At 44.0% G+C, this 13477-nt stretch overlaps 1 protein-coding gene across 1 annotated transcript in view; it reads right to left on the reverse strand.

Moving 5' to 3' along the window:
• TSPAN5 (tetraspanin 5) overlaps window positions 1-9935 on the reverse strand; it is an 83181-nt gene extending 73246 nt beyond the window's left edge. The window contains exon 1 of the mRNA XM_005484619.4: window positions 9348-9935. Coding sequence (XP_005484676.1) covers window positions 9348-9428 — 81 coding nt within the window. The 5' untranslated portion in view covers window positions 9429-9935. The remainder of the gene's footprint in view (window positions 1-9347) is intronic.
• Between the last annotated feature and the right edge of the window lie 3542 nt (window positions 9936-13477).

Consider the following 13477-nt stretch of genomic DNA (forward strand, 5'->3'; position numbering starts at 1 on the left):
CAAATTCTGTGCCCCAGTGTGAAGCACTCCAGTCACATGGCACTGCAGAGACATCTTCCACAAGGTGACACAGTTAACTGAAGCCCAGCACTAAGCAACAAAACCCTTGCCAGTAGCTGGGAACCCTTTTCCTCAGTGTGCCTGCTCCTACATAGAACCCATGTACAGCACATGGAGGGAACTCCCTTCAAGCTTTTTAAATCACAAGAGTTTTAAACCACAGCACACTGGAAAACAGAAGGTAGCAGAAGAGATGCAGTTCAGTGAGAGAGAAGCACACAGACCCAGCCTCACAAGGGTAAGTTTATGCCCTACATGGGTAAGCAAAGCAAAGGTATCCAACAAGGACAACCTGTGGTGCAGGCCTGGCCAAAATGCAGGCACCAGGTGGATCTGCTTGGGGTGCCACCCCACACACAGCGCTGCTGCTCCCTTGCTTGGGGCACCAGGGCTCAACCGAGAGAACCTGCCTCCCAACACAGAGAAAATCCTGACACAAACTAATGCTCCATGCCAGGTAAGATTAGCCCCTAAATCAACAAAAATAATTGTTATTTTATCCAGCCAAGGGACTCTCATCAAGTGTAATCCACAAACACCAGGAAACACCCCACAGGCCGAGTTCCTGCCAGCATCCTTGCAGTACCACTTATTTCATACTCAGTGCCCTCTAAGAACAGCCTACCAGAGTAATGGCAGCAGACATACTCAGGTTATAACTCATCAATATCATGTTGATCAAGTGAGCAAAACAGAAGCCTCTATGAACCAAAAACATTGTACATATCTAAAGATACCTAGTCTTCTTTTAATGCTTTTTTAAAATTCAATACCACAAAGAAGAACTAAACACTTTTAGAAATAATGTTACTTGCTTATTGAGGAGGAAAAAGAGAAGCCATTTAAGCAAAAGTTCCTATAATTCTTTGGTTGTTTTTCCCTGTAAGAAGTTTTGCTGTTGGGAAAACCAGGAGGCAACAGGTACAGAATAGATACATAAAGTGTTTTCATAATATTTCCTTGCTTTGCTGCAAAAGGAAAAAAGTTCTTCTGTCACCACACATCAGGAACATTGCTTGAAATGGTTTTCAATATGACTTGATGTAACAGAGTCTTCAGGAGGAGCAGAGGGATTTTCAAGGCCTTGAAGAGGCATATTGATTTTTCCCAGTTCTGTGGAAAATTGACAGTTCATTCATAAGATCCTGTGTGTGTGATGAAATACTTATTCTAAATGCTGTCCAGAGGAAAGTGACTGGAAAGCTGAAACATTAGTTGAAGGATCTGATGTAGAGACTGATGTGTATTAAGATAAATACTGCTACAGCCTCATTTAGTTTATAAAGCCATAGAAGTGGGATCTGACTGTTTTTAGCGTCTCTGCGAGTCAGGCCATCTGGAGGTTATGTGAGATCACAGTGAGTCAGAGTTTGATACCAAATCAAGCACCCCTGACTGCAAGGCTCAGTGTGCCAGTGACATTTTTAAATGCCAGCATACGGAGAAGGCTGAAGTGCTCTAGATCTCTGTGTATGTTACAGAAGCAGCCACACCGAGCCCTGTGCCAACAGTGACATCCACCCACACCACCCCTTACACCTGCACAAAATACTGCTGAAATCAGGGAAAATCTGCATTCACAGAGAACCACATGTGAGAGACTGGAAGGACTGCAGCCTCAAAGTATTTTGGGTGCGTGTGCAGGAGAACAGGTAGGTCAGGCTTTGCTCTGGAGAGGCAATGCCCTGCTCTGCACACACACGTGCCCCTCTGGGCCTGTACCCCAGGCACACAGCGGTCACCACTGCCTGCCACACCACAGGCAGGGCCCACACCCCAGCCCAGCCCCACAGGGGACAGGTGACCTCAAGTCCCACCTGGGAGAAGGGCCCAGGAAAGCCAAAGAGTACTAAACTGAAGCATGAGGCAAGCACAGGTCTTGACCCTATCTCCTCTTGGAATTTCTCTCAGCTGAACACAGCAGGAACTAGGAAAGGTAACCATACTTGTTCTTTTCTGTATCTTTTCTTTCTCTCTTCCTTCTTCCAACTCTCTCTTCTCAGAGTTTTGAGCAACCTAAAATCAGATGAGCTTGGGATTGCTAAGTTGAATGGGCTAAGTCAATGCTTTGTGAAGTGTCTAATGTTCAGTGAATGCTGCTCTAAAATTTTGCCAAAGCTCTCTGATTTCTCTGAAGTTGCCAATGAAGTTTTTTGTTGTTCTGACCTCTTGACAACATCTTGTCAGTATTTCTCCTGTGCATCTAACTCAAAGTATGTGAAAAACTGTAAACCCTTTCAGGAGTTTCACCCAGCAAGTGTTCTTTGGAGCTCTGCATCACAAGATAGGATATTCTGAGGCAGGAGCAGCAGCATAATCAAAAAAAAAAAAAAAAAAAAAAAAAGGATGTTTCCCAAATTCATGTGACAGTACAACAAAACAGAAACTGATCATTCTTTACTGATTTAAGGCCTAATGCATTGCTGGATTTTGCACCTTAAAACTGTCATGAAGTACAATTCAGTACATTCATTAAAAATTGGATACATTTTTTTTTTGTTTTAATTCTTTACTGCATTGTAACAATATTTTCTAATTTTTAATCAGAAACAGACAAATTGTACATGAGTACAAAGTCCCTATAAAATTCAAGCAACTGGAGAAGTCAGATATGAAAAACTTTAGAACAGTACCATATTGGAAGATACTTTTATGGCTGATGTTGACAGTGACTTCTGGGTCACCTCTAACAGAGCTGGGTTACTCCATGAGCTGTTCAGCTCCTTGCTCTCCTGTCTGCATCAATAAAACAATTCCAGTCCTGCTGACAGGCTACCAGCTATGCATTTGAGAAGCATGCTGCGTACTTTGGGCAAAACAAGGCTCTCCTACAGAACTACAGTTAAAGACCAGAATTTCCTAACTGGTAGAATTAGGTCAAGTGATTTTTTGGGTCAAAATGTTTTCTCTCACCTCCAGTTTTAACTGAACGCAAAACATTATATTCTAAACACCCATAGCAAATCTTCACAGGTTATTGCTTTTGGTTAATGGAATATGAACTGTTGAAGTATTCAGCCTGAGCACTTAACACATCAGCTTCTTGCTCCAAATTTATAACTTGTAGCAGCCCTGGTGTCAAAATCAGGTTATATTTCTTTTTCATCATAGACTTCAAAATGTCTATTTCTGGAACGGGACTCAAAAGAAAAGGAAATGATATTTCACTAACTGTAAGCTCAAGTTTCTCATCATCTACAAATCATTAACTTGCATCTTAGAGAGTCTGAGGAATAAAGAACAAATTAAACTTCACTAAGAAGTACATCAGGATTATTGTAATCTATAGAATTAGGTTTAAGAAAGCATTCTTAAGTAACAGATTACATACATACTTTCAAACTCCTGTCCACTGCAGAAGATAGAAAAGTTACTTACATTTTTCTTCTTACTACTTTCCACGCAAAACAACAAACAAACAAAAAAACCCAAACAAAAAAACTCCTGAACTCCACCAACCCCCTTCAAAAAACATTCTCTCCCAACATTTTCAATCTGAAAATTATCCTACATCAACTGCACCTTATATGTTACTTTTTTGTTTGTTTACAAGAACATGCCTTCTGGGTTCCCATCTGGAAAAAGAAAGCCTTTCTTCCCTAGAACAGCTCATGCCTTCCCTACACACCTATTGCATCTTACACTGCAGCTGAATATGTACATACCTAATACACCAAAAAGTTCACAGTGCAAAGGCTGCCTCATCACAATCAAGGTAGCACATCCACCTTCAAATTCAGTGTTGCAGAACATTAATTTATTGTCTTTATTATGGAAATATCATCCACATGCAACAAGGGCAATGGGATTAGGACCAGTGCTAGCTTCTTTTCACACACACAAATATCCATAAGATGTTTCACTGGCACAAGTATTCTGTGGGTGTGCTCTGGGTGCCATTCACATGGATCAGCTCTTCTCTGACTGACACATTGAAAATTCAAAATTGACTCTTCATACTTTGAGATAGACGTGCCACCAGAAAAAATGTACTGTGACAATTCAATCAAGGTGAAAGACTGGCAAATATTTCACCAAATTCATCTTTTACTCAGAAGGAAAGTATATAAGCTGCACGTGATAGTTCCAATAATATGCTCTTGAAGCTCATTGACATCAAACAGGAGAAGCCACACAATCACAATGGGTTTTCTCTAGTCCTAGTTATGCTTATTCGATCTTTTAGAAACTAAAAACATCAAATAACTTAAAACAGTAGCACATTTATAAACACCCAATTCTGGTAAAACAAGTATTTAGGAGAAAGGCATAGTTTCTCCCCAGTTCCTCAGCTATTTCTTTTTATATTACCAATGATACAGCCTATCACAAAGTTGTGAGGGAACACAAGGCAAGGAAAATTTTTATTCTATGAATGACCTCAACAGATCTGAAGCAAGTCCCCCAAAGACAGCAGTTACCAAATTTTTATATGCATTTGAAAGACTGAGGCTGCATCTGCTGAAAGAGACACTGAGGAATTCAAGAACGCCAACCTCACAATAATGCATCTATTTCATCAATATATACACCCCCGCCTTTCACTGTTACAAACCAGTGGAGGATTTGCCCAAAACAAGAATTATTCTGTTTCTGGCAAGACCACTGGTGGAATGCTTAGCTGTGCTTCATCTGTGCTATGAAGAAATGTAAAATAAAAAAGTCATTTGATCGTAAAAGGGGGAGGGGAGGGAAATGAACACAATGCTTCCACTTCCACTGCAAGGACATCTTCCCAATGCAAATTTTTAAAGATCAAATGCTACAGAATGCATTTCCAAGCTGCACGGAACAAGCTTCACATTGATTTGTTTGGAGTTTTTTTTAAACACTGTGGCAAGGGAAAAATTATAAAATCAAAACTTCCTTGTGCATATCTGAAAACCAGCTGACATCAGAGAATTATCCTCTCCCCCTTTGAAAAACAAACTACCAACAATGTACAGAATTTAATAAGCAATCTATCGGTTGTCCTTTAAAGGTCAGTGCACTTGTCCAATATTTTTCCTGTAATACACTTACATAACCTTATTTTCTTTCTGCTACCTTTCTGTGATTCAGAAGACTATCTAGATTCCCATATGGCTGCCATCAAATACAGCAGATGCCAAGCAAATTAAAACACAAGTTATGATTCGTAATATGCTGATGCATCATAATTGCAGCATAGCTCAAACTTGAGTGAATCACCAGCTAAAGTAAAAGTTTCTGAGGTGTCAGTGCTTTTTATACATCTTTCAATTAGACTAGGGTCAGTGGAATCAAGTGTGGATTGAAAGTTAAACCTTAACAATAGTATACATCCCATGGTTTCCATCAAGCATAAAAAAGCAGAGAGAACACCTAAAAACACCTCTTGGAACTAAAAGTCGGACTAAAACTGTCTGCCCAAAGTAAGGGGGAAAGAGAGGGAACTACTTCTTGCCTTTTGTGAAGCAGGGTGGCCTACTTTGACCTTTTGCACCATACCTTTGTTATCATTCTGCGTGAAAGCCGAGGGGGAAGGAGGCATCGTTTGTTTGCCTGCTTGGAGGACAGGAAAGGTTTCTGTCACCTCATACTACAGCTTTATGCTCTAGCGAGACAAGAGCAGAAGGGCTCATGAGGAAGCAGCTGCCAGCCGGGAAAGGTGGCACACGGAGCACGTGGTGCTTTAGCACGGCAGTGGAGCCAGAGCACATGTGGGTGTGTGTGTGTGAGTGTGCGTCTGGGTGTGTGTGCGTGTGTGTGTGCGCGTGTGTGCGTCTGGGTGTGTCTGTGTGTGTGTGTGCGCGTGCGCGTGTGTGTACGTGTGTGTACGTGTGTGCGTGTGTGTATGTGCGTGCGTGTACGTGTGTGTACGTGCGTGTGTGTACATGTGTGCGTGTGTACGTGTGTGCGTGTGTGTACATGTGTGTGTGCGTACGTGTGTACGTGTGTGTACGTGCGTGTGTGTACATGTGTATGTGCGTACGTGTGTGCATGTGTGTGTGCACGTGTGTATATGTGTGCGTGTGTATATGTGTGCGTGTGTGAGCTCCACGGGCAGCACGGCAAGGGAAACACTGCACCTCCTTCCAGCTTCAGATGTGGGTGCATCTGTGCCTGGCAGCTCTTTGTCCCTAAATCTCACTGCGGTGACTGCCCAATAAGCTTTCCTTTTCCTCACCAGCACAGCAGTCTCACAAAATGAATTCCTCTGAACAAACATTGCCAGAGTATTTACCAACTTTAACACCGAACTGCCACAAGAAATTCAGCCTGCAAATATATCTAGAACATTAATTATGCATAGACTCAGCAGATAATATTGTCTTTTACGACAGTATGAAACACATATTTAGGCAAGAATATGTCACCTGGGCTGGTGCAAGCCTGAGAACTACCTTCTGTCACCTTTAGTCACAACTACACACTTTTGGAGTGGAGTTGGCACTGGAGTGCAATTTTTCCATATTCATTATCCTCGTAATTCTGATGGGGTTTTTAAGGCATTAAATACCTAACCAACACAAAAGAAAAGAGACAAAAAGGTCTGGCCATTTATTTTGCCCCTATTCTGTGGTATTTAAAGCCTCAGATCTTTGTAATAACTTCAGTTTAAGTAGCAAGTACAATCATTCCCTGCATAATTTCAGCAGATCTATAATATTCTGCTATTCAAAGCACTGACAATTTTCTTGTCAAAATCATTACTCTTCCAACTCAGTTCTCTTTATTTTTAGTCCATTGTTTTTATGATGCAGAACAGAGGTATTTTCTTTGTTTACATTAACATTTTTAAAGGTTGTGTTAAAACCACTATATAAGAACACTCAGATAGAAGGCCTAACAAGGTGTGCTCCCTGTTTGCAAGACCCTGGAAAGTGTCAGGGGTTAGGATGATGATCTCTTCACCATTTCAGTCTATTTACAATGGCTAAGTTAGTGGCTATTTTTGATTAGCACTTTCTGTAAACAGCCAACTGAATTTGCAATTTTCATTTACAGCTTTTCTGGCCCAGTCATTGAGGAGTTTGCTATTACTTCAGTAAAAATAATATTAACATGTATTCAACAAGAATATCTGGCTATGCTTTCACTCCAAGTCACGAGAGATGTTGTAATAAATGCAGGCTCTCTCATAAAGAGATTACAATATTCTAAAGAAATGACTAAACTCTCTAAGTGCTTGGTCTTCATGAATTTCAAAAAGTTTTGCCAGGAACACAAATGAGACAATTAGTGTTTTGCAGAAGAGGAAATCTGCAAGCAAGGGTCTCACATCAAGCAAAAGGCAGAGTGGGTGATACACAATTCTATTTTTTCAGGCTCTCAGATCAGCATTCCAGCAGTAGAAAGCCTGTGGCCCATTCAGTACACAACACAGGCACACTCGCCATCATGCAGAAGCTACACTGCATCGGCCTCAGGAACACAGGAGTAAGAAAATCACTGGTTACAGAAAGCCTCAAACATAACCACTTCCCCACTTGCACCATCCAAACATCCACCTTCAGAGAATACAGTGAAGGAAATTACAGGATTTACAACTTCTGAGACACTGACAGTGTCTGAAAGAGCAAGTTAACATGCTTCTATATATTCCACCATAATCTCCCTCTCTCAATCCAAGGACACAGCACCCAAGTGTTCCTCACATTACTTGCTCCCTGCTGAAAAATATCCGTGCTCACAGCAACATATGCCCAGCAGAATCAAAACAAAGAAACAGACAAGGGCAAAGAACCATGGCAAACTCAAGCACCGAAACCTGAGCCAAGAGTACAACCACATCAGCTCTGTAGGGTAAAAATACCACAAAGCTCGCTACCGTTCATCTGCCGGGGTCGGTCTGGGGCCAAGTAAACACTGCCATAAAGCCACAGCCAGCTTCACTCTGGCTGCAAACCTTCTTGTTTAAGAGAAGTAATACAGCATGAAAGTGGACTTCATCAAAACTCCCATCCTTTCAAAACATCTTCTTCAGATATGTTTATTTCCCAGCAACACAGACCTGAGGTCAGCTATGGATACCTGCCGACCTCTGCTCTCCCCAAAGGGACAAACAGAAGCCCAGCACTGCCCAAAAGGTTTCTCTCCTCTGTTCTTCCCTACCTTCATCCATAACCTTCAAAGTGGTGTTGGGGCTTTTTTCCCCAATTCTCCTCTCAAGTCCAAACAAGCCCCTATACCAAATATGTATTCAACCTGCTTCCAAAGGCCCTCAAAAACACATCCAAAAGCATATCTAGGTTTGATCCAGAACTGGACTCAATGATCCTGATGGGTCCTTCCAACTCAGTATGTTCTGTGAATCTGTCAGGCTGGATTTGTGCATGTTTCTCATTGCTCTGTGGAATACCTCATATAAAAAGGGGAACTGTACATGCAAGAGCCTTCACCTGACTTTAACGTTCTATGCAGTGAGAAGACCTCACCACTCACACGTGTGTGAGAACGCTCACCTCCCCCCCAGTTATTAAATTTGGCATGAGCACCCAAAAACAGCCGCTTCGCTTTCAAATCCAACACACTGAGAAGATGCTGGAAGTACTGATACAGGCAGGTTACATTTCACTGTACAGTTCTGCCTACTCCACAGCCGGTGGGCAATGGTGCAACAAGATACTGTGCAGGCAGATCAAGCAGCGCAGCCGGGAATCCCAACAAATACCCAAACAGGCCTCCTAGGGGCTTGCACTTTAGGTATGGGTGGAAATATCCCTTTCCCCCTCCTCCATCCTATTATTGCTGCTACTACTATGTGGTAACGGCTAATCATAATAAACCTGTACCATACACAACTTCATCATTGTGAAATCATTAAACAGCACTGTGCAGAAAACCTGAGCTGTGATTCTTTCTATTATTTGCATCGAACAGGGATGGCAGCGTGAAAGCATGCAGATCAATTCGTTCTCCAGGCCTGGGTGCCTGGTTGCTCCCTTCCTCTCCCACCACAAAGCAGAGGTGGGGGAAGGAAGGAGGGAACACGCAAAAAAGAAAAGACGGCGAGGTGGGAAGAAGGCACGAAATCCGCTTCGTACTAACAACAAAAGCAATTAGGAGGGCCGGAAGGGAAGAGAACCGGCACCCTGGGGAGGTGGAGGAATGCAGCACCACAACTTGCCCGGGGAATGAAGGGCTGACCGGGGCGGTCGGGTCGGAGGCGGCGGCAGCCCTGGCCCCGCAGCCGTGCCCCATCTAAAATGCCATCAGGCCGGGCTGTCACTCGTCCCTGCCGCTCCTGGCCGTGCCCAGCCCGCAGCGGCGGCAACCGGGGAAGAGGAGGAAGGAGAGGAAGACACGAAACCGGCCCCACTTACCCAGAAAATGACATTGAAGCCGAAGATGAAATATTTGATGCAACAACTGACTTCAGGCCCCTTGTAGTGCTTTCCGGACATCCTCTGCGCTCATGAAGACGCTTTGCTCGCAGCCAGGGTGAGAACCAGAGGGGGAGGGGGAGAATTAAAAAGGGAAAAAAAAAAAAAAACAACAACAACAAACAAAAAGGAGAAAGACTAGGAGGAGGGGTCTGGGAAGACTAGGAGGAGGGTGGGGGCAAGACTATGAGGAGGGGTCCGGGGCCGGCGCGGCGAGCAGAGCTCAGGGCCGGCTCCGCGCCGCGGGGAGATGCGGCAGGAGCGGCGCGGCGGCGGGTCGGCTCCGACTTGCCGGGCGCCGGGGACGGCCGAGCAGCTCCCACCTCCTCCTCCTCCTCCTCTTCTCCCGCATGGAGGAGGCCCCGGCTGCTCGCGGCGGGAGGCAGGACAGAGCGACAAGGAGCGGGGCGGCCGCCGGCAAAGGCGCCGCCGGGGCAGGATCGGCCCGGGCAGAGGCCGGAGCCGCGCGCCCCCTCAGCGCCAAGGGGCCGCCGCGCGCCCCGCCCCGCGGCGTGATTGGCAGCGCTCCCCGCCAATCCGGCCGCGCGAGGGCCGCCGGCGCTGGGGGCGGGGCGGGAGCGGCCCTGAGGCTCCGCCCGGGCCGGGCGTGCCAGGCTGAGGGGCTCCGGCCCCTCGCCCCTCCGGCCTCCCGTCCCTCCAGCCTCCCTTCTCTCCTTCCGTCCCTCCCGTCCGGCGGCCCGCCGTGACACAGGCCGGGGAATGCAGAGACAGCGAGAACTGGCCCTGCCTGGCACAGAGAACAGCGCTCCACAGCGGGAGAGCTGCCAGGAGGGCAGCGCCGGTTCGAGGCTGGCTGCGGTAATGAGGAGGAGCGAGACCGTAATGGATAGCACCGTGCAGGTTGTTCTCAATGGGCGCCGTCAGATCGCCTCCCACATGATCTCGTGTGCGCCACACGCGCAGGAACGAATGAAGAACCATTTTACAATGATTGCTAGGGTTTCTATTTTAACATCCCCTGAGTTTATATTGAACCTGACAGCCACAAAGTTATAGGGCTTAGTTTTATTCATATGCTTTGGGATTCAGAGCGCACATAGTCTGGCATTAACAGCATGATTAACAGGTTTTCTGTGCTGAAGGATGTCGTCATTTCAATGGATCAAGTCTTCAAAGTTTCCTAGTCCATCTCTTAATGGAGAGGCTGGAGAGGAGGAGGCTCAGGGGTGACCTTATCACTCTCTACAGCTCCCAGAAAGCAGGTTGTGCCAGGTGTGACAGGATGAGAGGAAATGGCCTCAAGCTGTGCCAGGGAAGGTTTAGGCTGGACATCAGAAGGAATTCCTTCACAGAAAGAGTTGTTAAACATTGGAATGGGCTGCCCAGGGAGGTGGCGGATTCACCGCCCACGGAGGGATTGAGTAAAACAGTACAAACAAGTAGACCGGATGTGGCACTCAGTGCCACGGTCTGGTTGACAAGGTTGGGATTAGTGAAAGTTGGTCTCAGTCTTGGAGGTCTTTTCCAACCTAATTGAATCTGTTTTTGCGTTATTCTGCAAGTATTATTTTTGATTCAATAGATGGAAGATTTCTTTGTAATAAAATACATTTCCCATCTCTACAGGATTACAAGGTAACACTTCAGAAAACATGATACTGATAGAACAGAAGACAGTCTAAATTCAAGATCACATCATATCAGTTATGGGGCCTTGTGAGTCTTTTTTGAGAGCAAAGAGAAATATTTGTCTATTGCATCTGGTAGATGATGAGAAGAAAAAGCATCTGCTGAAATGGATCCATGAAAATAAGTGATGTTTTTGGTAAATGAGAAATTAACACATCTATACACTTCAACCACGACTGTATAGTTTATCACATGAGTGTTATCCCTGTGTCTATTTTTAATACTGCCTTTGCAAGCCCATCCATGGGAAGAGGGTGGAAAAGGGTGAATAATTAGTAATGTATGTGTTCTGTACCAGTGGATAAAGGCACATCACCACTTACAGTAAGGTATGGTAATAATGTATTATATTAAGGTGCTGTTTTTACAAGTGGCATCAAATAGTGGTGCCAACTGTACAAACATTTATAATATCACTGTCATAACATGCTCCTAGCATCACGTGTTTGCATTTTAATTCTTCACAGGCAGGAGCAAAATATTGCAGAGTAACATTTATTATGATAAATTCAGTAACAATATCAGATGTTTTATGTATCAATCATTAATTCCCAATAACTCAAAAAGAAATGCAACCTACATCATTTATAGCACCATATTTACATGAGTTCACTTGCTTTCTCAATTGAGCACAGTATTATTAGCCAAGTGTCCTTTTAGAGTCAAAAGCATTTCATGTTGTCCCATCATCTGATCGGCTTAAGGATGTCTGGTTGTAAGGGTTAGATTGCTCACTTGAAGAGGGTATTGAACACAGAACCCTGCTCTTTTTAATTCACTTTGTGTGTAATAAGCAAGCAGATAGCAAAGGCAGCAGAACAGCTTTGGTGTAGGTAATTGATCTTTCAGAATGCTTGCTGGAGCAGAGCCTTCTACACCTGCAGCAGCCTCTCTGCAAACACATTTTGCCTCCTGTCCTAAACAAACAGGGATTTAAAGAAGTCTCCATCCTTCAGCTCTGTGCCATCTCTTGTGGATTGCTTCTTACATGCTTTGGGCACCTAGGCCTGGAAGCTGGGCAGGATGGCTGTGACAGCACTTTAAATTCACTCTTAGTTACCAGTCAACACTGAATTCTGCTGTGATGTTTTGGCACAAAAGCCCGAGGCAATACTAAGCAGGAGCAATATTACCTTTTCTTGCAGAAGGGCCAGACAGTTATTCAAATCCCATCAGTTCATAATTCATCTGCCAAGTCACAGGAGTACTAATGGGCGGTATTTCAATGACAAAGCTGGTTCTAGCAGCACAGTGCTTCATAACACCAGCAATGCTTTGATTTCCTGCTGACATTGAGATAAAGTCCCATCTGAATGACTAAATCTATTTCCCATCTCTAAGATGCAGATATAAATGGACTTCTTCTGACAAAAGACTGGCCAACTCTAATATTAAGAAGTGTGTCAAGTTTGGGAAGTTCATATCTTAAAAGAGGTATGGTTGCAGACTCTGAAATTCTTACTTCCCACCAAGTAAAGAGTCCTCAACCCAATTCCTGAAATCAATCATTTCTTAGATCCAGTACTTCTGTCTTTGTGTCAGCTCCTGTTTTTTTGATCTATGAATTCTTTTACATTTTCCAGGGAAAAAGAAATGCAAGCAGGAGTGACTCGAGAAAAAAACAGCAGAGCAGCACAGTGAAGGCTGTAGTTCCGTGAGTTATCCCATTGCCAATGTCACCTCATGCCACATGCGCTCAGATAAAGAGCTGTGGTGTAAGAAAAGTTCAGTACCTGTGTCCATAAGTCTACTTACTTCCTAGACACTCCATTTTTGTGGGAATTCATAGGATAGCAGTCTTTTTCCATGGGGAAACCATAGAGCTTTCTGACAGACAAGATTCGTAGAGTCAGAGGTGTTATCTAAATAACATACTAGCTCATCATGCCATTTGTGTTCATTTTATAGTTTTGTAATCATAAAAACACTTTGTTTTCTGCTTAGCAAAAGTGCAAGCACTGATGAAGGGACATTCTTTAGGTTTAGAAGGAATTCTGAGATAAGAATTTCATAGAACTAGACTCAAGTAGTGATACAAGTTGTACTGGCCTTGGTGGAAGTACATGCTCTACCCCAAATGTGAACATGATTTCACCTTCCCTCAAGACTAATAAGTGCAAGTACTGACTAATTACTGTTATGGGTAACACTGGGGAGTATTGAGCTGCTTTTTCATCTGAAACTTAGCTCTCAATACTGGATAATAATATCATCTCACAGGACCAGCCCAACATCATTATAATGTGATAACAGCAATGTTGTTAGGATGACTCACAAAGCATGAAGCGTGTCTATACATCTACAGGATTAGAGGCCAGAAACTGCAGCTAAGGCTTACCAAATAACAGCCAGTAACCAGCTGCACCATGTCTGATTTTATTTCCTTAAGACAGTGTGTATCTGAGCCTTTATTTCTTTTT

This window comes from Zonotrichia albicollis, chromosome 5 (genome assembly GCF_047830755.1).
Source record: "Zonotrichia albicollis isolate bZonAlb1 chromosome 5, bZonAlb1.hap1, whole genome shotgun sequence".
NCBI classification, from domain to species: Eukaryota; Metazoa; Chordata; class Aves; order Passeriformes; family Passerellidae; genus Zonotrichia; species Zonotrichia albicollis.